Source organism: Phanerochaete carnosa (genome assembly GCF_000300595.1).
Source record: "Phanerochaete carnosa HHB-10118-sp unplaced genomic scaffold PHACAscaffold_4, whole genome shotgun sequence".
Classification (NCBI taxonomy): Eukaryota; Fungi; Basidiomycota; class Agaricomycetes; order Polyporales; family Phanerochaetaceae; genus Phanerochaete; species Phanerochaete carnosa.
Window position 1 is genome coordinate 3,871,610 of NW_006767631.1, and position 22,051 is coordinate 3,893,660.

Below are 22,051 nucleotides of genomic sequence, written 5' to 3' on the forward strand. Positions count from 1 at the left end.
CCCAGCGGGCCTGTCGCTCGGTGCATGACTCACGAAGCACACGCGAATGTACCAGTTGTCTCTCGCCGGCCGCCGGTCTGTACGTGATACCTTACCGGCCGTATCATGGGAACTTGTAGCCTTGATGCGAGCACGGATACAAAGCGGAAGCGGAGCTGCGAAATACTGTACGCGACTTGAGTTCGCAACATCTGCCAGTTTGACTCAAACTTTCTTGTCCCCTCTGACCTCAGGCAGGGTCATGCGTCGTCTCGGAATTGGAGTGGGAGCACAGTGCAGTGACCTCTAGAGTTCTCGATTCTTGCTTTTCGGCCTGCATTCTGTTCTGTGTTAGAGGCGGTGCGCGCTTGCCAGTTTCTTCGACGTCTTCTTCATTCAACGGCGTGTGCTACTCTCCCAGAGGTGCATGACAAGAGACAATGCAAGTAAAGCTCCCTGAGTTTCAGCTCAACGAAGGCAACGCGGTACCTAGACATCCACGCTACCTGGTTTTTATGATTCCAACAGTTAAGCATTAAGCATTGGCAGAAATGGTACACCTGGGACCGTTTGTGTAGGGCTTTTACTTCCGTTGTACAAGCTTCTTCCGCGAAAGTGTATTTGACACCAGACTTACATAATTAAGGCACTACAATGAGTTATCACCGCGCGGAATATGGAGTTACGCCGAGGCGTGGTGATTTGGACTCAATCTGAACCCCTTGCCTAGATCTCCCCGACTTGTGCGTTCTAGCTCCCGCTAGTTGGAAAGTAATAGCAGGATCGTAGCTATAAGCTAGGCTGACATTGTGTTTATAGCATGATCTCCATTAGCAAGAGGATCAGAGTCGTTATAATATATTACAAACGATAGCGACATAATATTCTGTAAGCGACGAACACAGTGACTCTGAGCACTGCTTCTTCGACGCCTGCATCCCGCTTCCGCACCTGTCAGAACCACGGCGTCAAGTGAATAATTGCTGTCATCCCGTGAGGCCTGCGCTATAGGTATGACTTCATACCTACTAGTGATGCCATCGGACATCTGCTTTAGCCTACCTGAACTGTGTCAGAGGTCGCTAAAACGGTCATTCAGACTCCATTACCCTCGGAATGCGTCAATGATAAGCGCGCCGTCACCCAAAGCCCTCAGAGTGTAGGAAACTTCACAGGCTCTTCTGTGTGTCAACATTCCACCTAACATTTGCCATGCATTTGTACACAGGATTTGGCTCTTGCATGCATCACCATAGAACCGCAACTCTCTGGAGCTCATTCTTTGACATCTACACACACGCCATGGTAGGGCAGCCTACCTCAAAAATGCCGTTGCTCCGGAGTGCTGATACCTTGGATTCTCCAGGACTCAAACAGTTCGCACTCAGTTAGAACTTTTCGCCATGCCGTGCAGACTCAGACTGGCGTTCTCATGGGCATACCTGCTTTACAGCAAAAGCCTAAAAGGTCCCAGTATGTATTCCAGCTGCAACTTCGCGAGTTGTTTAACTGACAGGTGCTCGTTTTGCTCAAACTGTCGCATGTTATAGGCGGAGTTATGCAGTACAAGTGGAGCTGATACACGGCAGTATGTTACGCACAGGAGGTCTACTCATATGGCGGTAAATGTGTTCAAAAATTCAAACCGCATAGATGTAGGTTTAAACCGCAGATTCGTATCCAAAGTGTAACAAACCGAAGAATTGTAGTATTCCTGGCGATGACTTGTGTGACTGACTTGCGTTGACCGTAGATTCCTTGTTTGTAAGCACAATGTAAATCTTCTGTGCTGACCGGGTGCTTTTTTATTCAACCGGCATACCGTAAGCTTTCTGTCTCAACAGATAGACGGGATACTTTTTACTTTTCACTTTATACCGGATACTTTTTACTTTTCACTTTATGCCGGATACTTTTTACTTTTCACTTTATGCCGGATACTTTTGACTTTTGACTTTATGCCGGATACTTTTGACTTTTGACTTTTGACTTTTTGCTCACCGGAATTTTCTTTTATGACGGAAAAGTTTCCAAAGTTGCCGTCTTCAATGCCTCAAGTCCCAGCGGGCCCGGCCCAAGATCAAGACCATACCAGAGCCAAAGAAAATTGTGCCGAAAATGATAAATTCAGTAAAATTTATTAGGAAGCTTATATACACTAGTACAAAGCAGAGCAGCCTATTGCAGCCAAATTCTATGCTTGGTCAGTGGTCAGCAGCACCAGAGGGTCCCGGGGTTGGGGTTTCTGTGCCGACTATATTGTCAATGCACGTTTGCATTGAGAAGAAAGAAGAGAGCCGCGAAGAGAAGGGGAATGACCCACCTGGACGTCGTCCATGGCGAGGAGCGCGGTGACGACGAAGGTGTAGCCACGGTCGCGCACACGCAGGCGAGCTGGACGTAGAGCTGGCGGTAGTGGTGGTTGAGCCAGCCACCGGGCACGGCGCTGACGCCGTCGAGCGCGACGAGGTTCTTGTCCGCGAAGAGGCCGTTGAGGAGCAGGCCGATGATGCCGCCCATCGCATGCTCCGCGCCGGGGTCGAGCGCGTCGTCGATGCGGAGGTAGAACTTGACTGTGCAAGGGGGCGCCTGTCAGGATGAGCGGGGAAGGAGGAGGAGGAGAAGGAAGAGAGGGGTGCGCACGTTTGGTGGCGTAGTTCGACACCGCACCGACGATCGTCCCTGTGATGGCGGAGGCCCAGAGGGGGACGTAGCCGGACGTCGGCGTGGCAGCGACGAGGCCGGCGATGGTGCCCGAGCAGAAGCCGACCATGGACAGCTTGCGCTCGACGCGATAGTCGAGGAAGCACCAGATGATGCCGCCGAACGCCGCGGCGGGCATCGAGTTCCAGACGGCGAGCACGGCGCGGAGGTTTGTGCCGAGGCCGACGAGCGAGACGTTGTGCGGCCGGAAGTTGAGCAGCTCGCGCTCGGTGCGGCGGCCGAGCACCCAGGAGTACGCCAAGCCCCCGATCCCACTCCCAATCTCGACGGGTCCGCCACCTGGGTAAGAAGCGTTAAAACGCACGTTTGCATTAAGAAAGAAGAGAGCCGCGAAGTGCGTGCGACACGGACCTGCAGAGTGAAAGGTGCAGAAGTTCACTCATAGCCCTGAGTGCGGGCAGCCATTGGGGCAGTTGCGCAGGGTGGCGGGGCAGTTGCTGGGGGTAGTTGCTGGGGGCAGTCACTTGGGGAGTCGCTCAGGGTAGTTGCGCAGGGCGGCGGAAGTTGCGGCAGTCGTTCAGGCAGTTGCCAGGGACAGTCGTTGTGGGACAAGCAGCCTTTGCGGCCGTTGTGGGTCGTGTCGTGGGTCGAACAGTTGCTGCAGGCAGTTAGGAGTCACTAGTCACCGGTGGGCAGTGTGGGTTGAGGTTGAAAAATGGTCGTTGCGCTGTGTTGTGTTGCGTTGATCGCCTACACTACGTCTTTATGGGGTCTGCTTTGTTGAGCCCATCAGGACCCCAGCCAGTGCAGAGCTCCCAAGTGCACTGACATCATCGGTTGACAGCCTCGCCATGAACTTCATCTCAACCGTCATGCCATCAGACAATGAAGCTGAGGACCACCGGTCCCCCTTGCCAGCCTCAGTCGAAGATCCAGACATTGTCTGCCTTGGAGCCTGCAAGGTTTTGAGGCCCAAGGGTTTTTTGAGGAAGAAGAAGTCGCCTACAGCACCCATGTCGCCTATGGCACCCCACCACCGCCGGGCAGGAAAGGGGAAGGCGCAGCCTACTCAGGTGTGGTCGCTTACATTTTTGTATTTGAATCTGCATCTCATTTCCACAAGACTCAGCTTATGCTGACCCAGGAAAAGCTGGGGGTAGTACAAACTGGTTCTGTGGCCAAGCAGCTTCGAGAGCAAGCTGACCAGGTGAGTCATAGTTTGTGCAGTGCAGCGTTTTCTTATCTCTATCAAATCTTGTAGTCTCCAAATCTGCCTTATGCTAAGCAGATTGTTACCAGCTCTGCCGCTGCTGATGGCACTCTTCGCCTTCCATCTGTTGCTCTGTAACACTCTCTGTACCAGTACATTGCTTTGTATGCATGCACTTGATCAATACATGTCTGATTCACATGTGCCACAGCTTGGTGATACGATAATGGCTCGCATACGTCCGCGGTTGGCGCAGAAAATCGTTTGCTTATTTCTCGGCAATACTGTTCATGAATGCTACAGCGTGCTCCTGCTTTAAACCGGCTTCGCCGTTCGCAAGGCTAGCAACAAACGTCACTAGTGCACCAGTGGTCAGATTCTGGTACACACAGTTGCCCGGGACCTGCCATGTGTCGAACTTGGTTGTGTCGCGCAGCGCGTGCAGCAGCACGTTCCTGATCCATGTCGTCTCAAGGCTGTCGCAGCCGTACCGGAAGATATTATTGTTGTCGTCGCCGATATTGTACTCGAGCACACAGGTCACCACTGTGTGGACAAAATCCTTAGCCGGCTCATATGCCCACTATGAAGGCGGGATAAGGTCGTCCTTGGGTGCTTTGTCTGCTGCAGCGTAGAGCGCCTCGATCTCCTTGGCGTACTCATTGACGATGGCAGCGCGGCAAGCTGCGTTCCTCGGGGCGTAACATGAACGGCTTTTGTGGCAAGGCAACCATGGTCATCTAGAACGTCTGATGAGCATCTGTGCAAATCCTGGCTGTGCACCGAGGTACCGTCGTTCCTCCGTGTAGAGATTGAGATGGGAAGGGGGGAAGGTTAAGCGGCTGGTCAACTCGTTGGCTCGTGGGCCTCCTAGATACGATGTGTGCTGCAGTACAAACTCATGCGAAGCGACAACTCCAGCGACGACCCGCCAAGCTACAGGCAAAGTCACGCCCTAAGGCCTCCCCTTCCGCCATCCCATTCGTCTTTTACTCCTTCGTGGGGAGCCCGCAACGACAACGCCTCGCTGCCGAGTGCCGATGTCCTAATCTCTATCACCAACAAGGCGGAAAGCCGGGTCCTCAAAGAATTTGCTGAGTAGCGCTGTGTGGTAGGAGGATACAAAAAGTACTTTACCAGCTTCGAGACTGACAAAACGCATGGGGCGGCCATGACCCTAGTTCCTTAATCAGCTCCGTCCCTCCGCCCTCTCTCTCTTGGACCGATTCTGAGTGTATCGAAGCTCTTACTGAAGTATCTTCGAGCTTTGCTTTAGCAAAACGTTGTCGAGTGCCAGTGGATCGTTACTGCCAAGGTACCACGCACTATCATGGAGAAACGGTTACGAGGCGGGACACACACCAGTGCTGCTGTAAAGTCGCGCATGAATGCCAAGGCACCACCACTGCTCAGTCGGGCACACCTTTCGATGACTGGGGTGCTTACTCTGTGAACATCCTGGCAGACCTATCACACATTCTGTACTGACTGTACTCTACAGCGCCAACAATCCATAGCGCGCAGTCGCTGCAATGAAGGCATTCGTAGGGGCGTGCCATGCTAGCTGACGATAGGCTCTGCGTTCTGGGGCTTGAGTCATGAATAGACCAACTGTCCGCATTTCGGCGAAGATGAACTCGATGTTATTTATACAGCGGAAACGGTGCAATACAGCAAGATTTACAACAGTTACAACTGACCAGAGACGACGAGACCTATGCATTGAGGACTGCAGAAACTTTAGCACTAATCACGGACAGATTCCCAGATTCTTCTTCGAGTAGGTGGTAGTGGTTCCCGTGCAAGAGAACCTCGTCCAACGAGCCAACAAGCGGGACGAAGCCGTGGCCAGAATTCGACTCCGTACGGGACAGCGTGACATGCCCCTCGTACCGCGGCATCACATGCGCATGGAGCGTATGGATGTTGGTGAGGGTGCGGACCTCGATGTCGTGCTTCAGACGTGCACCTTGCTCTCCCATGTTGCCGAGCGGCAGCTTGACGACGCTCATCACAGTCGGTAGGACAACATGCGCGGCCTCTTCAATCTGCGTCTGCGACAGCTTGGCCTCATGCACCGGGTGCACCGACGTGTCAAGCACGAAGAGGTTGATGGTCCAGCCCTCGTCCTGCGCGAGGCGCGCCACCTCGACTGCGACGTGTCCACCGTAGGAGTAGCCTAAGATGTTAAACGGTGCGGCGCCGGGCTTGGTAGTACCGATGCGGGCCAGCTCCTCGACAATACGCGCATAGTAGTACTTGGCGTGGTTCTCGACGGTGTGCATGCCCGGATTGCGCAAGGTGTTGGCGTGACCTGTCGACACCTGGTCTTGAGGGAAGTCGTCGGGTGCGACATACCCAGGGTCGTTGAGAGCTATGACGTTGAACAAGTCGGTGGAGCGAGACAGCGCAGCGAACGTGTGGCCGAGACCAGTGGCCATGGGAACGCAGAACAAGAATGGCTTGCGAGGCTCCTCAGAAAAGACGAGCACAGGGGGTACGTGGAACTCCTCGTATACCGGGGCAAGCGTCGGAGGTGTCGTCGATATTTGATCAACTGGCCTAGCGGCGATCGCCTGCCTGATCTTGCCCGCCATTGCCTTGACTACGGGCGAGTGGAACACGTCCATTAGAGCGAACGGGATGTCGAAAGCTTCTTGCATTCGGAAGACCAAACGGGAGGCAAGGAGCGAATGGCCGCCCGCATCGAAGAAGTTCGTGGATCGACGAATAGATGTGCAACCGAGAAGGGCTTCCATGATCCTACAGAGCCGTTTCTCGACCTCATCTTCAGGCTCGCCTGATCCGTCTTCCTCTGCGTCATCGTTCAGCATGCTATCGACGTCGGTCGCAGCACGGGCTCGGAGCTGATGGCGGTCCGCCTTGCCGTTAGGCGTCAGAGGAAGAGTCGGGATCCAGCGCACGAGATGGGGAATCATATACGACGGAAGACTCTTGCGCAGCGACTCGAGGAGTCGTGGTGAGAGGGAATGAGATTGCGAGGCCGATGTTGGTGCAGCAGCGACAGTGTATGCAATGAGCAGATCGTCTTTGCCTTTGTGGGACTTGAGATGGACGACGACGGCATCGTTGGCCAAGTCGGTTTGGCGAATGGCCACTTCGATCTCCGAGAGCTCCAGCCGCTGTCCGCGGATCTTGATCTGGCCAGCGTTCATCCTCCCGACGAAATGCAACTGTCCATCCGGGCCCCATCTCATAGCGTCACCCTGCACGAAGAATGAGACACGTAAGGGAAGGACAAGCGGAGGCGACGTACCGTGCGGTAATACCAAGCCACACCTGGGTTGAGTTCATCGAACCCAAGCTCGACGAAGGCCTCGGCCGACTCCTTCGGCCGCCTCAGATACCCCGGACCGACACCAGCACCGCCAATCACCAGCTCACCGACCACCAGCTCACCGACCACGCCCGGGGGCACAAGCCGACCCTGTGTGTCGACAATGAGAACTTGAGCGGTTGACATTGGTAAGCCAATGGGAACTGATCCAGACGTGGGCATGTTGGCAACGTCAGTCCAGAACGTGGCGGCGAAGACACAAGTCTCCGTGGGGTCGTAGGCGTTGAGGATGCGGATCGACGGGTTAACAGATTTCACACTTTGGGGATTCTCGTAGTAAGACGCCTCTCCGCCGATCTGCAGAATGCGGAGCTTGCGGAAAAGCTGGGGTGCGAGATCGAGGGCTTGGCGGAATAGTGCAACGGACATGAAGCAGCCTGTGATGCTAAACAACTGGAAATGCCCCGCAAGAACGGCCGGGTCCAGAACGTCGTATCGATTGAAGCAGACGACCGTGGCGCCGGTAAGTAGTGTGCATCATATGTCGATGATACTGGCGTCCCATGCGAGGTTGTTGATCATCCCGATCCTGTCGCCAGGCTGGAACGGGAAGACATCCGTGTTCGAGACCAGTGCGACCACTGCGGACTGCATGATGACCATCCCCTTCGGCACACCAGTGCTGCCAGATGTGTACATGACATAGGCAGCATCCGTGCGAGGAGCGCAGACGAAGTTGACGGAGGAGGCGAGGTCGATCTCGGCGAGGAAGTTGAAGATGTCGAGGCGAGTGATACCCTCCGCGTCGCCGGCAAAGTCTGGCGACTGCGAGGTCGTGATCAATAGACCTGCACCACTCTCGCGCAATAGCATCTCGAGACGCTCTGGAGGGTAGCGGACGTCCAAGGGCACATATGCGGCTCCGGCCTTGACGATGGCGAGGATGGATATGACAGCGAGGGCTGACGGGGGGATGCACATTGCGACGAACTCGCACGCGTCTCCTGATACCTGTACGATCTTCTGTGCCAGCAAGGACGTGGCCGTGTTCAGTTGGCTATATGTCAGCAAGAATTCTCTCTCCTGGAGGGCCAGCATGTCGGGGTACGCATCCACAGACTTCTTGAGAGCATCGACGAGGGGGCATATCGGCGGAGGCAGGGCGAGCGGGACACCAAATCGTTTCAAGTGCTTCGCCGAATTCTGGAATGGAATCTCCTCGACCACCGTGTCAGGACGGAGAAGAATGGTCTCGAGAATGTCCACAAAGTTCTCGCAGAACACTTCGATGGTATTGAGCCAGAAGAGAGACTGGTCGTAGATGAGTTGGTAATCAGGCTCGTTGACCTCTCCATAGCGGAGCTCAAGGTCGACTAGCAAGCTGATAAAACAAATCAATCGACAGGCATACAGTATAGTGAAGAGATAACGAACCCTAGCTCCCTTGAAGACGCATTGCTTGACTTGTGGGAGAGCACGACGTAAATGGCAGACGTCAACGACTTCTGTCGTCTCCGTACAGCGGTGGATATATCCTTGATAGATACGGCAGAGAACTCGGATGCCTTCTCTACCGAAGTCTGCGCATTGTCGCGAGCAGCTGAGAGTGCAGCATCGCGATAAACGGTAAGCCGAGCGGGAGTGATATCCAGTGACTTGCTCGTCGCAAGCCCTGAGCATGAAGGTTAGCTCATCTCCCGCACGAAAAAAGGTAAGAGAACGCACCGATCGTGATATCCTCTTGGCGAGTGTACCGGTGGTTCAGCACGGAGAGTGCAGTGAGGTACAGCGTGAGAAGCTCCTCCCCGCCTATCGACGAGGCCCGAAGCGTATCGCGGACGGTTGGTGGCAAGACGAAGGAATGCGTCCCTCGCTGTGGAGATGCATTGTCCGAACACCTGGGCATGTCGAGAGGGAACTCGCAAGGGACATAGTCGCGCAGGTACGCTGCTACGTCAGATGGAGTCGGCTGGCGAAGCGTCGAAGAGGACCGCGGCGGATTGATAGCGAAGCGTACATTGTCGACGGCCTGTTCCAAAACCTTTTGCAACCGCTCCGTCAAGTCAACGATGGTCTCCTCCTTGAATAAATCGGTGCAGTACACGAACTGGCCAGCCAGGCCGTCGCCCTTGGGGAAGAAATGGATCTCCATGTCGAACCTCGTCGTATCCATATTAATTCGCGGATTGGAAGCATGGACGTCTCCTATATTGAATGGCGCAGTCTTCACAGTCTGGTAAGCGAGGATAATCTGCACCAACGGGTTGCGATTGAGGTCACCGAGTCGGATTGAGAATCGAGACGATCCGCTCGAAGGGCAGGTCCTGATATTCGAACGCCGCCATCGGCAGGTCTTGCACTTGTTGAATCAGCTCCAGAAACGTCATCCCAGGACGCACTTTCAGCCGGAGAATTTGCGTGTTGACGAACAACCCGACGAGCCTCTCGGTCTCGGCTTGATTGCGATTGGCGATGGGGAAGGCGAAGGAGGCGTCTGTCTGACCGGTGAGCTGGAACTGAACCATGCGGAAGGCGGCCGACAGGAGCATGAACATCGTCACGCGTTCCTGCCTGCATACCTGTCCCAGCCGAGTGAAAAGCTCCGGGGGGAATTCAGCAATGTATGCCTTCCCCTCGTAGTTGAGATGTTGGGGTCGTGGGAAGTCCGTTGGCAGTTCTGCCGCCTGGTTGCCTTTGAGGTATTTCGTCCAATACTCGAGCTGAGGCTGCACCATACGCTCGAAGTCTTCCGACCGTTGCCACTGTGCAAATTCCTTGTACTGAATGTGAAGTGGAGGGACCTCGTGGTCCTTACCGGCCTCGAAGGCGACGTAGATCTCCGCCAGCTCCTGGCGAATGACGTCGAACGAAAAGCCGTCGACGATAATGTGGTGCATGCATAGGAGCAGGTGGAAGTGGTTCTCAGAGAGTTGGAACAGGGTTGTGCGGACCGATGGCTCGCGATCGAGAGCGAACGGGCGACGGATACAGTCCTCCATGAGTGCGCGCATGGTTCGTTCGTCGGTATCGGGGTCCACAGGTATGATCTCAAGATGGGGACAGAAATCGACGACCCGAGTAGCCGGTGCATAGTTCACCTCGACGAAAATAGTGCGGAGAATTTCGTGACGAGAGACGATCTCCTGGATAGTGCGCTCGAGAGCGACGATGTTCAGAGGGCCTTTTAGTTCCAGGATGTAGGGGGTATTATAGCAGATGTTCTGTGATCCGAAATATGCGAGTTTCGAGAGGACCAGAGTCGCTGTTGGGCGAAAGATAGCTGGTAATGGGTCCCGTCCGATGGTGTCGTCATGTCCAAGGAGAGCTCATCAGACGGTTCGGAAGGGCGAGAATGGGAGAGGATAGGCTTCATTGGGAGACCGATGTGCTGGTCGAATGGCGCGGAAGTGAGGCCCTCGCGGATACTAGCCGCAAGCTTTCTAGGGGTGGAACGGGCAAACATCGTCCTGAGTGGAACAACAACGTGGAACTCCGATTCGAGCGCAGACTTGAGTCGAGTCGCAAGCAGCGAGTGTCCTCCAATTTGGAAGAATTCGCCAGGGGTGAAACTGCTCGAACCGACAGCAGGCGGCCGAAGATCGCACACAGTCGAACTTCCACTTCGTCCGCGGGTAAAATATTCTGATCGTCCTCGGCGGCTCTATGAGCATCGCGGCTGCCGTCTTTCGCTGCCATCGCTGCCAGTTGTCTCCGATCCAGCTTCCCACTTGTCTGGAGCGGAAGAGCATCCACAGACAAGAGCTGGTCGGGGACCATATAGGACGGCAGCACCTCCCTCAGGCGTTCAAGAAGATTGTTCTCCAGATGCGTCCTGAAAACCAGCTCTTGCAGCCTCGATGTGGCAAACGGAGAGACAGACCCATCGTCATACTCGACGGTCTTGAATGCAATACAGGTGCCACTGTCAGCACCGTCGAGGGATCCCTTGATGAAGACCGCGTCCAGAGTCGTCGTCTCCTTCTGACGCGCAACGCTGAGTTTGACTGCCACCCCACACTGCCCCGCGAGTTGCTCCAGGTCCCATGCAGACCAGCCTTGCGCAGCTGCGGCATCCTTGCGTGGAGGAAGTACCGAGGCGAGGTCGGCAAACCGATCTGACGAAGATGAGAAGACCGCTGTTGCTGCCACGAGCTCCCAAGACAGGAATCGATTCGGAATGTGCTCCACTGCAAGAACGTTCTCATTGCCGGCAAAGTCCCGCACTGCGTCCTCGAGGTCCGAACCCTTCCATCGTAATGCTTCGTAGTCGTGCCAGGCAGGGAGAGCAATCAAGGGTAGCTTCTGGTTGACGTGAACGATGACTTGGTAACGGAACTGGCTGAGCTCGTTGCAGTACTCGATCGCCTTCGGGATGATCTCGACGTGTGTCACGGCGGGGATGGTGTGGCAAAGGCTGGTGAAGAACGAGGGGTCAACCAACAGCTCCGACCGGTACTTCTCGCGATCGAGAATGTCGTCGCGCAGATCCTGGAGAGTCTTCGACCTGAGCTCGTCTTGCCAGCGGTAGGCCGCAATGTTGAGAGCCAGCAGAGTGCCGAAGGGAAGGCTTCGCACATCTCCGATGAGAATTCGGCCTCCGAGGGAGCACTTGCCGACAATATCGACGATAGACTGGCGCAGGTATGCTTCCGACGGGAAGTACTGAACAACAGAGTTCATGAACGCGAAGTCCGCCTCGAATGCAGGGAGCTTAGAGATCTCGTCGGCCGCGGCATACTAGATCGATGTCTTGTCACCCAGCCCGAGTGCCTTCAGCTCATCCTCCAAACGCTTGGCTGCCTCTGCCGAGGGTTCACTGGCCCACATGCGATCGACAGAGGGAAGGATTTGGTGAACGAAGATGCCGATACCGCAGCCGATCTCAAAGGCGGTCCGTGGGCGTTGCTGATGGAAGGGTCGGAGGGTGTCGTGGAGCCATGCTGATCAACGCAGGAGTTTCGTCAGATCCCTCAGATGCTTGAACTGTGATGAGAAAAGGTTGGCTTACCAATCATCTCAACCTGCGGGATGGGCCCTCCAGTGATCATGCTATCCCAACCTGAGAAATCCGCGCGTGCCTTTGCCCTGTGTTCCAGCAAAAATCAGCATAAAAGATACATCTATGGGATTAAAAACACTCACAGATCAAATGCGGCATACATAGTCATACACATCCCTCCATGTATCCACAATTGCATGTTCATCGTTTGACGCTGTGACCGGTGCGTCCTGAAAATGATCATCGACCTCGGGCGCCCGCTCGTGATCGAGGACAACATATGCGACGAGGCTCGGGTCGCCAGTATCGGTCGGCTTGTGGCAGCTGACGCCGGCGTCGGCGACGAGTCCGGTACGCAGAATGGTGGCCTCAATCTCGCCGAAGCCGAGCCTCTGTCCAGAAATCTTGATTTGTCGAACATCCATCCTGCCCACGAACTGCAGCTGTCCGTCGACCCATCGCACAGCATCGCCCTAAAAATCCCCGTCAGTTCACATCCAAAGTCAGGAAAAGCCGCTACTCACCGTGCAGTAGAACTTTGTGTTCCCGGGTAGCCCATCAACGCGCAGCTTGACGAACGCGTCCGCAGTATCCGCAGGACGGTTGAGATACCCCTCGGCGATGCCCTCGCCGCCGATGATCAGCTCGCCGACGACGCCCGGCGGTACAAGTCGCCTATGGCGGTCTACCACGAGCACTTGGCTCGTTTTGAGTGGGCGACCAATGGGCAAGGGCCCGGTATGTGGTACATCGTCGTCGCCAGGGAAAACGTTGAAGATCGTTGCCATCACACACGCCTCGGTCGGACCATACACATTCCGGATCACGGCGCTCGGAGCCGCCGCCCACGCTTGGCAGACGCTCGCATAGTCGAGCGCCTCTCCGCCGGTCACGATCTCCGTGAGCCGGTGGAAAACATCGGGCAGGCGGCCGCGAACTGGCGGAAGAGCGACGTGGGCAGCAGGAAACCGTCGATGTGCGCAGCCTGGAAGCGCCGCGCCAGAGCAGGCGCGTTCAGCACGTCAATGCGGTCGAAGCATACAAGCGTCGCGCCAAGCAGGAGCGAGCACCAGACATCGGCCACGCTCGCGTCCCAGGCCAGATTGTTGATCTGCGCAATACGGTGTCCTGGGCCCCACGTGAAGATATCGCGGTTGGTGGCGAAGGCTACGACGGACGACTGCTTGATGATGTCGCTCTTGGGCTTGCCAGTGCTGCCGCTGGTGTAGAGCACGTAGGCGGCGTCGTTGGAAGACTCGGCTGGCGAGACAGACCCGTCGCGTTCCTCGCAGGAAGATGCAGCAACGAGCAACTTACAGTCGTCGAGGAAGCTAGTGACGTCCAGGTGTGCGATACGCTCGCGGTTGAAATTAAACGAAGGCGACGCTGAGGTGGTGATGACAAGAGATGCATCACAGTCTTGAACAAGCGACCCAAGGCGTTCTGCAGGGAAGCGTACATCGAGGGGCACATATGCAGCACCACTCTTCACGATAGCGAGGATGGTGAGAATGGCGATGGCCCCCGGAGGAATGCAGAAAGACACAAAGGCATGGATTTCTTGCTGCTTCGTGGCCTCTAAGATCCGCCTGGAGAGAACTGAAGAGAGGATGTCGACTTCGCGGTATGTCAAAGTGAGGTCTCCGTCAATGAGCGCTGGGAGGTCATGATGAGTGACGACGGCGTTTGAGAAGGCCTGGGTGAGCGTGGGACGAGGCTGTGAGGGGGTTGGTGCAGGATCCACGGGAATGCCGGCCTCGACGAGCTGGTCGAGAGCATGGGAGAACGGAATGTCGTCTACTGTGCTGTCGAGGGTAGTGACGATGGCCGTGAGCACGTCAACAAAGTTGTCGAGGGTGTGCCTGCAATGACCTCGGTCGCCATCTGGATGATGTACACGAGGTCGTCGGCTGCGAACGAGCGGCACGAGCCAGCATGCTCGAGGCTGAACGACGCTGTGAGATTGAGGGCCGATAAGTAGACGAGGGAACGCACCCACCAAATATCCGCGTGCACAGGGTCGGGTCGACCAAAGTGCACCACGAACGTCCGAGGGTGGCGCAGTAGTCGCTCACTATAGCTTCTTGGGGTACTTGCCGACGAAGATCTCAGCAAACAGGCACTCGGTCCTTTTATTGTCCTTCTGTGTTGTCGTCACACGCCACTGTACACGTCGTCAATGGCCGTGCGGCCGCACCAGATCGAGATATTAGACGACGTACGCGGTACAGCGGACTGAACTCAACAGATGTGGCTGCCCTCGCTCCGAGTCGCCGCTCAACAAATTTGATGGGCTGCTCTTGTTACACACGAGTCCCTGCTTAGTCTGATTCGGGTTGTGCTGCGGCGATAAGTCGAGGAACGATATCATACTGTTGCTTGTCGGGTCCGTCCACGCGCCGCGGAACAGGCTGTGCGTAACGACCGACGTGAACGTCAGAGACGAGTTGCGTTCGAGGTGCGGCAGAAACTGCACAAGAGCGTCAGCGCTGACGTCTGTGCAGGATAGCGGTCATAAAGCGTGCCAACGAAGAGAAACAGGCGACACATACCCTCCTTCCAGCTCAACATAGGTCCCGACTGCCAAGCGTGTTCGACGATGCCTTTGGAAAGAGGCGCAACTGGTGAGTGTCAGCTCGAACAGAACGGCTCGGATCAAATAGTCACGTGGCCTCGTCAATCTCAGATTTTGACTCTGCTGCCCTCGACCGACTTTTTGCTACCGCGCCTCCTCCAACCACGCAATTGCAAAGTTCGACGTCCCGCCACCATAGCAGCAATCCGTTCCTGAACATGGCAGATAATGCCCATTCTGGGGATCCAATGCTCGGATCTTCTCAGTGAGGCCTTGCACGAGTAGAACTGGCTCAATATCGTGACTTCGAAAGAGGCGGTCTGTAGCTATGGAGAAATAGTGTCAGGACGTAGTTGACACGACAATGGCCGCACATGGCTTACCAAGGCTGACCGGATGCGATACCACTGGCAACGCAGTAAGGAAGAGAGTCTCGAGGAAGATGACGCCAGACGTGACATCAGTTTGTGGGCTGAGGCCTTTGTGGCGCATGATGACGTCAGTAAAGTAAAGCCAGTGACCGAGTGATTCTGCTTCTCTGCTTCTCTGCTTCTCTGCTTCTCTGCTTCTCTTCGCCATCCCACGGCCATACATCTTCTATAGAAATGCCAGAAGAACCCTGTATTAAAGGCTTCTTCCATCGAGTGCACCGAGATGTGACAGCTAAGAGCGCAGCCAAAAAACCAATGACTGGTTTGTTCCTCTATCCAGCTGCGTGAGCCGCTGTATAATATAAATGTTGGCCTGCATAGGCTGGATTGCTTTTTTCCCTCGAACTCTGGCAGCAGAAAAAGAGCAGTGTGAAGTACACTGGGTAAAATACCATCCCAGCCTCGACGCTATCTCTGCAGCTCAGCACCCTCTTGCTGGAGTATGGCCTAGTCACCATGACTTAGCCAGAGCATCAGAAAAATCATACAACTACTTAGTGCAGCCAAGAGCTTCAGGAGAAGTTGCAGTAGCTTGCAGAGGAAAGCGGCTGGCGCTTGCATGTGGTTTGGTAGGCCCCCACGTCATGCAGCACAGCTAGACTTCTAAGCTTAATTTGCAGCACTGTTTCATTATCAACTTCAGCCTTGAAGCATGCGTATTCAGCCTTCCTCAGGATGTATTCCTCAGGCTAGTTGCGCAGGATATACCAGGTCCTTCAGCCGCTCGAGGCGAGATCATGAGAAGTTTTCCTATCCCTCTTGAATTTAATGACCCTGTGTCTCGAAACCCAGACAAGCAGCGATATGTCAACATTTCATTGGCAATCATAACACCAGAGAAGGTCTACTGTGTTGGAGACTATTCCAGATTGGTATCCTTCATAGTGATCTCCCGCAGCATGCCTTACAGGCAAATTGAGCTGACCCCAGGAACAGAAGTAAGTTGAATGATAGACATTGAATTTTGTATCAATTAACTCTTTCTAGACGTGGTCTCTCATCTTTGACAGATGGCTCGAAGGTGGACCAGACTGGGTGTGGGAGTGCAAACTTGCGGGATCAGCCCTGCTGCGATGGAGACTTGCCGTACTCCGAGACTTGTCAGGGTGGCGGCGACCAATTGCAGAGGTCCTTTGCACTGTGCAGAGCATCTTCAATGGTTTTGGTCGGCATACAGCCAATGATCTCTGTCACATGCTTTGCCTTCACCCACTGCTGCCTACCAGCTTCATTTGTCAAGACGACATCTTGTTCAGCAAGTTGTACAAGGGCATTGAAGCCTACACAAACTTCTGGAATACAAAGGACTACTACAACACGGTGGCTGTGAACTGCAACAGCAACAACCCGTTCGCATATCATTATAACTCTAACGACCACTATGCAGCGCTGGTCAAAGTCTACAGGCGAACACATGCTACCGTCACCTTGGACCAGCTTCGATATCTTCATAATAATGGTCTCCTTGATCCAGACCACACTATTGGTGAGTTACACAAATTTCCAGCAGTGGAGTCTCTGCCGCTCAACAGATAATAGGCACATCTTATGATGCACCGCACTTCCAGTACTCCAACAAGAAGTTCAAGTGGTTGAGAGTGTATGAGTTTATTGTTCCAGGTTTCCAGTCTGTGTACTCGGTCATGGCTGCTCAACCACCCAAAGAATGGGGCTCACCAACAATTACTCAGGTGGGTGTGGCTTTGAGCATATTTTTGAGTCCCAGTCATGGTCATTCACCGTGAGTCCAGCGAGCTGTTGAGCAAGATATTACAAATCAGGGCCTTATGACTACACTGGGGCTTGTGGAATTTAGACCATTTGTAAGCAACAAGGAAGACCCAGCAAGCTTAGAGAAAATTGCAAAGACGAAGCAAAAACAGGGCATAAAGTCAAAAGGGGGCAGACCCAAAAAGGTGTGCCAATAGCCTGGTCAGACTGCTGCTTGCTCATTTTCTGCATAGGAACAGACCAAGAAGGCAGGTCGGCCCCGGACAGAGACCCGCACAAAGGCAGCAAGTGAAAAATATCACAAGAAGCTAGGGAAGATGAGGTGCAACCGACTGGTGTCAAGCAGCGAGCTGGCAGAGAGAACTATTGATTATCCCAGCAATTCTGCGAAACAGCCTGGGACTCGGAGGAAGAAATGGAAGGTGGCGGTCACAGGTCCTTTGGATAAATTCTTCCGAGAGTAACATACAGTAATTGAATGCATCTTGCGCATGTACCATCTATCCCCTCTCCAATCGACATTACTATACTATTACGCAGATGCCCTCAAAGTGAGAAATGATTTTCTTATTCCTGTCTTACTCTCTCCAGGGCCCCTCTCTCCCATCCCTCGCCTTATATACCTTTCGACGGCCCCTATTTCGTCATTCTCCTTGATTGGGCCCAATCGTTGCTTCCACTCCCCTTTGCTTACGCCGCGCGCAGCGCGGCTATGCTGCAGCCCTATCTATTCATCGGAGCGAGTGAAATCGAAAGCTTTGAGCTTAAATTTCCCGCCTGCAGCATCCACGAGAACAGCAGTCGCGGAGCGCAGCTAAGCGGCCTCTTGTATCTCTGACAAGGCATGCATCGCTGTAGGAAGTAGATCCATTATGTCTTTTAGCTACTGCTCTGACCACATCCTAACCTGCATCCTAACCCGCGGTCGTCAAGCAAAGCAAAGCGCCTGCACCCTTGTGTCCTCGTTGCTATCGGTAGCTAGCTCAAAGAAATACATAAAGGCAATACAACAATGACTTACCTACCTGATCTGCGGGGCTCTGCACAGAAGAAGTCTGGATGGGAAAGCTACCGCAAGAGTCGAAGGTTTTAAATGTTTTCATGGCCTGATTACCATAAATGGCCATGGCTGCATCGTTCGCGCGACTAGCCAACGTCTCTTGCTCCAGCCACCACCATCCCTGTCCCTCACCGCCATTCGTCACACTGTCTCTGTGTCGCTTCGTGCACAACAGATCCCCTCCGCCGTCGCGTGTCACCCCAAGCACACTTGCCGTGGTTGGCTCATAGCTGGCGCCCTTCAGCACGCTCTCCCCCAAACCCGCTCAGCAGCATCTGCCGTGGCCACAACAGTCGCAGCCGCACGTCAGAGCGTCTAGAACGTCACCGAAGGGCAAGCAATAGCACTCCCCTAGCCGGTGCCGGCGCAGTCTGCTGAGAATGGAAAGAAGGCGAAAGCATTCAAGCCGAGCTCTGCCAATCCCCTACGATTCGAACAAGCCCAACGTCCCGTCCCGTCGCCGGAGAAGTCGTCCGCTAAGGTAGTCCCGAAAGGGAAGGATGACCAGAGGTGAGCAGCTGTGCTGTCGATTGTCCAGGTGTGGACTGATCAACTCGGTCTACAAGTCCGTCGGCTTCTCAGGCACACGCGCGGCGACGATCTCACCAGCTATCCTCACCTGCTGGAATACCCAGCGAGAGTGATCCACCTCGTCCTTCCGCGAACCCCTTATGGGCCTAGTCATTCGAGCGTCAGTGTGCTTTCGTCGTGAACTTGACCTCGATAACCAATCACTGGGGCCTGCTGTTTCGAAGCCGATCTCCTCGCACCACCACAGCTTGCCTCTCGCCCGAATGGCAAGCTCTCTCATTGTCGCCAGTCAGTCTAGGCTCATGACTCTCCGACGTCGCTCGCGCTCACGGATCTCGCAAGTCGACCCCCAACCCTGCCCTTGTTACCTCTCCACATCGTGTCATGGAACTGCCCTCCGGCTACGCCTGTCCGCGAAAGCGCCGGTGCTTTACAATCAGGACCTATAGAGCTCAAGAGAAATACACAAGCAAGAGCGACCACCATATTTATCAACAATCGAGCGCAGTCGAGGAGGAGGAGGTAGCGGCATGTCGTCTTGGTCGCTGCAGGACCCCATGATGCTCTTCGCCGCCATGCTGGCGTGAGCAGCCTCCACATCGAGCTCGACCCCGCTCAGCGTAGCCAAACTTTCCAGAACGCGCGCTTCAGCATGTATTCCCCGAGACCGGGAACCAGGTCGCCTACGAAGGCTTTGACCATAACAGCGATTGGGTACGTGTACTACGTCCATCCCCTAGTGCGCATATATTGACAGCAGCGCATTCATAGATTGTTGCGCTGAACTATCCGGTGAGCCTCCCTGACGGCGCCGAGCGTACGCGCACGCTCACAAGCGACTCCGTAGCAATTCGGGTCAATCGCCGGGCACATGTGCGGCCAGCAAATTACAATTTCACTCAACGGTAAGACTGCCCAAGCAACGATTGTGGACGAGGTACGCGTTTTTTCTTCTCAGCTCTGCCGGCCATCTATTATGTTATAAATGCTCACAATTGTGCGTAACGTAGTGCCCCGGCTGCGCACAGAACGGCCTCGACTGCACACCCGCGACTGCAAACTTCTTCGGTTTCTTCGACGACCTCGCGTGGGGTAGCTGGAGCGTCGGTGGCAACCCTGTGTCCATGCCCCCACCACCTACGGCGTTTAAGGCGCTATTCACGACATCTACACCGCCCCCTCCGACGACATCCAGCATAGTGCCCACGGTCTCGTCGACCTGGAGTCTCGTCGACCTGGAGCAGCTCTTCGTCTTCGAGCGTCTGGTCGTCCTTGTCTTCCTTGTCCTCGAGCGCCGCTAGCTCAAGCTTCATCACGAGCAGCATTGCCACGTCAAGTACTGCTGTTGGCGCGTCGTCGGCCGCGGCGCCCACTCCGACCTCGAACATCGCAACGCTGTACGCGAACGTCGTGAACATGGCGCTCCTCGTACTTGCCGATGAGAACGCGCAGTGATTTGCTCCTCGCATGCCACCCCCTCTCCGTTGTGGTCCCTTTATAATCCTCATGCTGTTGATACCCGTTGAGCGGTGGTTTATATGAAGTGTAGCGCGTGTAGGTGATACCCCCTCACGTCTCTGAGCTATTCGCTCCGCTGCTTTCGGCGTTAATATCGTGGTATTTATGCTATCTGTTGTGCTCCGTCTGAGTCGTTTTTTGTGCGTGTTACATACATTTTTTTTTGGCAGTTTTGAGTCGACCCGCAAAGCCGGTGTGTAGTACCTCAAGGCCTCACAGCCCGCCGGGCGTGACTGGCGGAGGTGGCTTTTGTACGCAAGAACAGCGTTCCAGATTGAGCTGAGCTTGAAAGATGAAAGTGCAAGCCCAGTGAGAATCCCACCTACCCGGCTCGACTCGGACCTACCAAGGTATACGGGCGGGGCCGGAGGTTACCGATACCTACCCTCTTCGCCCTCCCGTCTTAGTTTTCTCTTCTCGCTGTCTTCTTTTCTTCGACTATGTACTTGTACCTGCTCTCTTCCCCCCAATTGTATTTTTTGTCATCTCAGTCTGCGCCTCTTCAGGACACTTGTGTGCTCTTAGGACAGTGAGTGTCCTTCGGCGCGCTTCCAACATTTCCCTCGCGCGTCTGTGTGCCAGGCTGCTATATCTCCATCCACAACACCGCTCCCTCCAGCCCACGCCCCTTCTTCGGCAAAGCATCAGCGAAATCAAAGATGATTATGAACAGGCCACGACATCGAGCTCATCGAACGTAGGAGAAGTCGCGTCACCCGCGCCGACTCCGCATTCTCGTAACTTCCCGTTTGTTGTCTCTTATTACTCGTATTACTCGTATCTTTAACCAGATGGCCTGAAAGTAAGTAACTGGTTCCTTACAATTTGCTAACCCCTTACATGCCCTGTTCCCAACCTTGCTCTTTATATACCCAGCGCTGCATGCCCCTGATCGACCCTAAATCTCCTGTTACTTCCGCTTACCCCACCGCTCCAGTTTCATCCTGCTAGCCGCCTGCGCCCGAGCCACCGCAGGCGGTCGATAACTAGAAGGCTCGAAAAACAAAAACCCATGTGGCGAGTACGAACTAATAAGTGCTCGCATTGGACGTGAATGAACATCCGCATATAGCAGATGAAGAGTGTGCGTATGTACGAGCAGCATAAAGATACACATAGTGGTTCTGGAACAAGGTCCAGTTCGCGAAGGGCAGTGGAACAATTATAATATCCAGGGCTTGGACGGACGTGTTCAAAGTGCCGTCATGTAGTGTAGGCGGCACGCCGAGCTATATACCGACTGTTTCCAAGTTTTGTCTCTCAGCTGAAATACCACGACACCGGTCAATACGACATGCTTGCGAGACGTGAATGCGACTAGTGGATAGTCGCTCATATTCCCGCTAGCAACGGAGTGTCGTCTGGTGATTCGGCCCTCGTCCGTGGATAACGATCGGGACGAGCTCACCGATGTCAGAAAGACAATGCAGCAGCTGTCTGGCTCAGACAAGACCTGACGAGACGTAAACAGAGGCCGTACAGAACGCTCGACTTCAGGCTGCAGTCAGATGAGAACATCACTCTGTCACCACAATCACCAGCTTCCCAAGGCAACGCCAGGCCAACTGAGACGGATTTTGAGCGACTTTTCTGTTCCGAGCACAATGGTAGTGGGGTTGCATGCCGCCCAAAGCTTCCAGGTCCGGCTGAAAATAGCATCTATTCGAACGGTAGAGAACGTGCTATCACAACGGGCAAAACCCGCATCCAGTTCCGCGCGAGGTGCGACTGGACATCATCTCCAGTACCGCATCCAGTACCACATCCAGTACCGCATCCAGTCGCGCAATCAGTCGTGGGAATTACTGTCATGATTGGCTGAACCCCTCCAGAAAGGCAGTGTCAAGTACTAAAAATAGAAGTGATGTGCTGCCCCAGTGCCCGACGCTGTCCACCCTTGTGTCAGTGGAAATAATTGCTGCGGTGCCTAAATATTTATTCATAAATAACACATTTTTGGTTCTCGTGAAACTTGTGTCAAGGCTACAGATTTGATAGCGTCACAAGCCACAAATCTAATCGCGTCGCCCTTGCATGGGACCATGTGATGCATGC

The 22,051-nt window shown here is 54.5% G+C and overlaps 6 protein-coding genes across 6 annotated transcripts; 2 read left to right on the forward strand and 4 right to left on the reverse strand.

The window, feature by feature from the left end:
* Window positions 1-2,355: 2,355 nt before the first annotated feature.
* Window positions 2,356-2,998, reverse strand: PHACADRAFT_52672 (uncharacterized protein; the record flags this gene model as incomplete). Its single annotated transcript, XM_007394015.1, has 2 exons — window positions 2,356-2,552; window positions 2,623-2,998. Coding segments are annotated over 2 exons (573 nt in total), but the record flags the coding sequence as incomplete, so codon positions are not given.
* Window positions 2,999-5,479: 2,481 nt separating this feature from the next.
* PHACADRAFT_255103 (uncharacterized protein) lies at window positions 5,480-11,225 on the reverse strand (the record flags this gene model as incomplete). The annotated part of the gene is made up of 8 exons (XM_007395126.1): window positions 5,480-7,080; window positions 7,131-7,588; window positions 7,706-8,532; window positions 8,586-8,823; window positions 8,877-9,402; window positions 9,455-10,413; window positions 10,533-10,720; window positions 10,759-11,225. Coding segments are annotated over 8 exons (5,175 nt in total), but the record flags the coding sequence as incomplete, so codon positions are not given.
* A 1,055-nt stretch (window positions 11,226-12,280) lies between these two features.
* PHACADRAFT_255106 (uncharacterized protein) lies at window positions 12,281-12,638 on the reverse strand. Its single transcript, XM_007395127.1, has one exon. It carries the CDS (start codon window positions 12,573-12,575, stop codon window positions 12,297-12,299), a length of 279 nt encoding a protein of 92 aa, XP_007395189.1. The 5' UTR covers window positions 12,576-12,638; the 3' UTR covers window positions 12,281-12,296.
* Window positions 12,639-13,672: 1,034 nt separating this feature from the next.
* On the reverse strand, window positions 13,673-14,005 carry PHACADRAFT_54415 (uncharacterized protein; the record flags this gene model as incomplete). Its single annotated transcript, XM_007394019.1, has 1 exon — window positions 13,673-14,005. A coding segment is annotated over one exon (333 nt), but the record flags the coding sequence as incomplete, so codon positions are not given.
* Window positions 14,006-15,584: 1,579 nt separating this feature from the next.
* Window positions 15,585-16,485, forward strand: PHACADRAFT_51455 (uncharacterized protein; the record flags this gene model as incomplete). Its single annotated transcript, XM_007394012.1, has 3 exons — window positions 15,585-15,725; window positions 15,777-16,094; window positions 16,144-16,485. Coding segments are annotated over 3 exons (801 nt in total), but the record flags the coding sequence as incomplete, so codon positions are not given.
* A 2,377-nt stretch (window positions 16,486-18,862) lies between these two features.
* PHACADRAFT_255107 (uncharacterized protein) lies at window positions 18,863-20,181 on the forward strand (the record flags this gene model as incomplete). Its single annotated transcript, XM_007395128.1, has 5 exons — window positions 18,863-19,000; window positions 19,130-19,192; window positions 19,326-19,415; window positions 19,489-19,691; window positions 19,720-20,181. The coding sequence occupies 5 exons, from the start codon at window positions 18,863-18,865 to the stop codon at window positions 19,931-19,933; spliced, it is 708 nt and encodes a 235-aa protein (XP_007395190.1). The 3' UTR covers window positions 19,934-20,181.
* Between the last annotated feature and the right edge of the window lie 1,870 nt (window positions 20,182-22,051).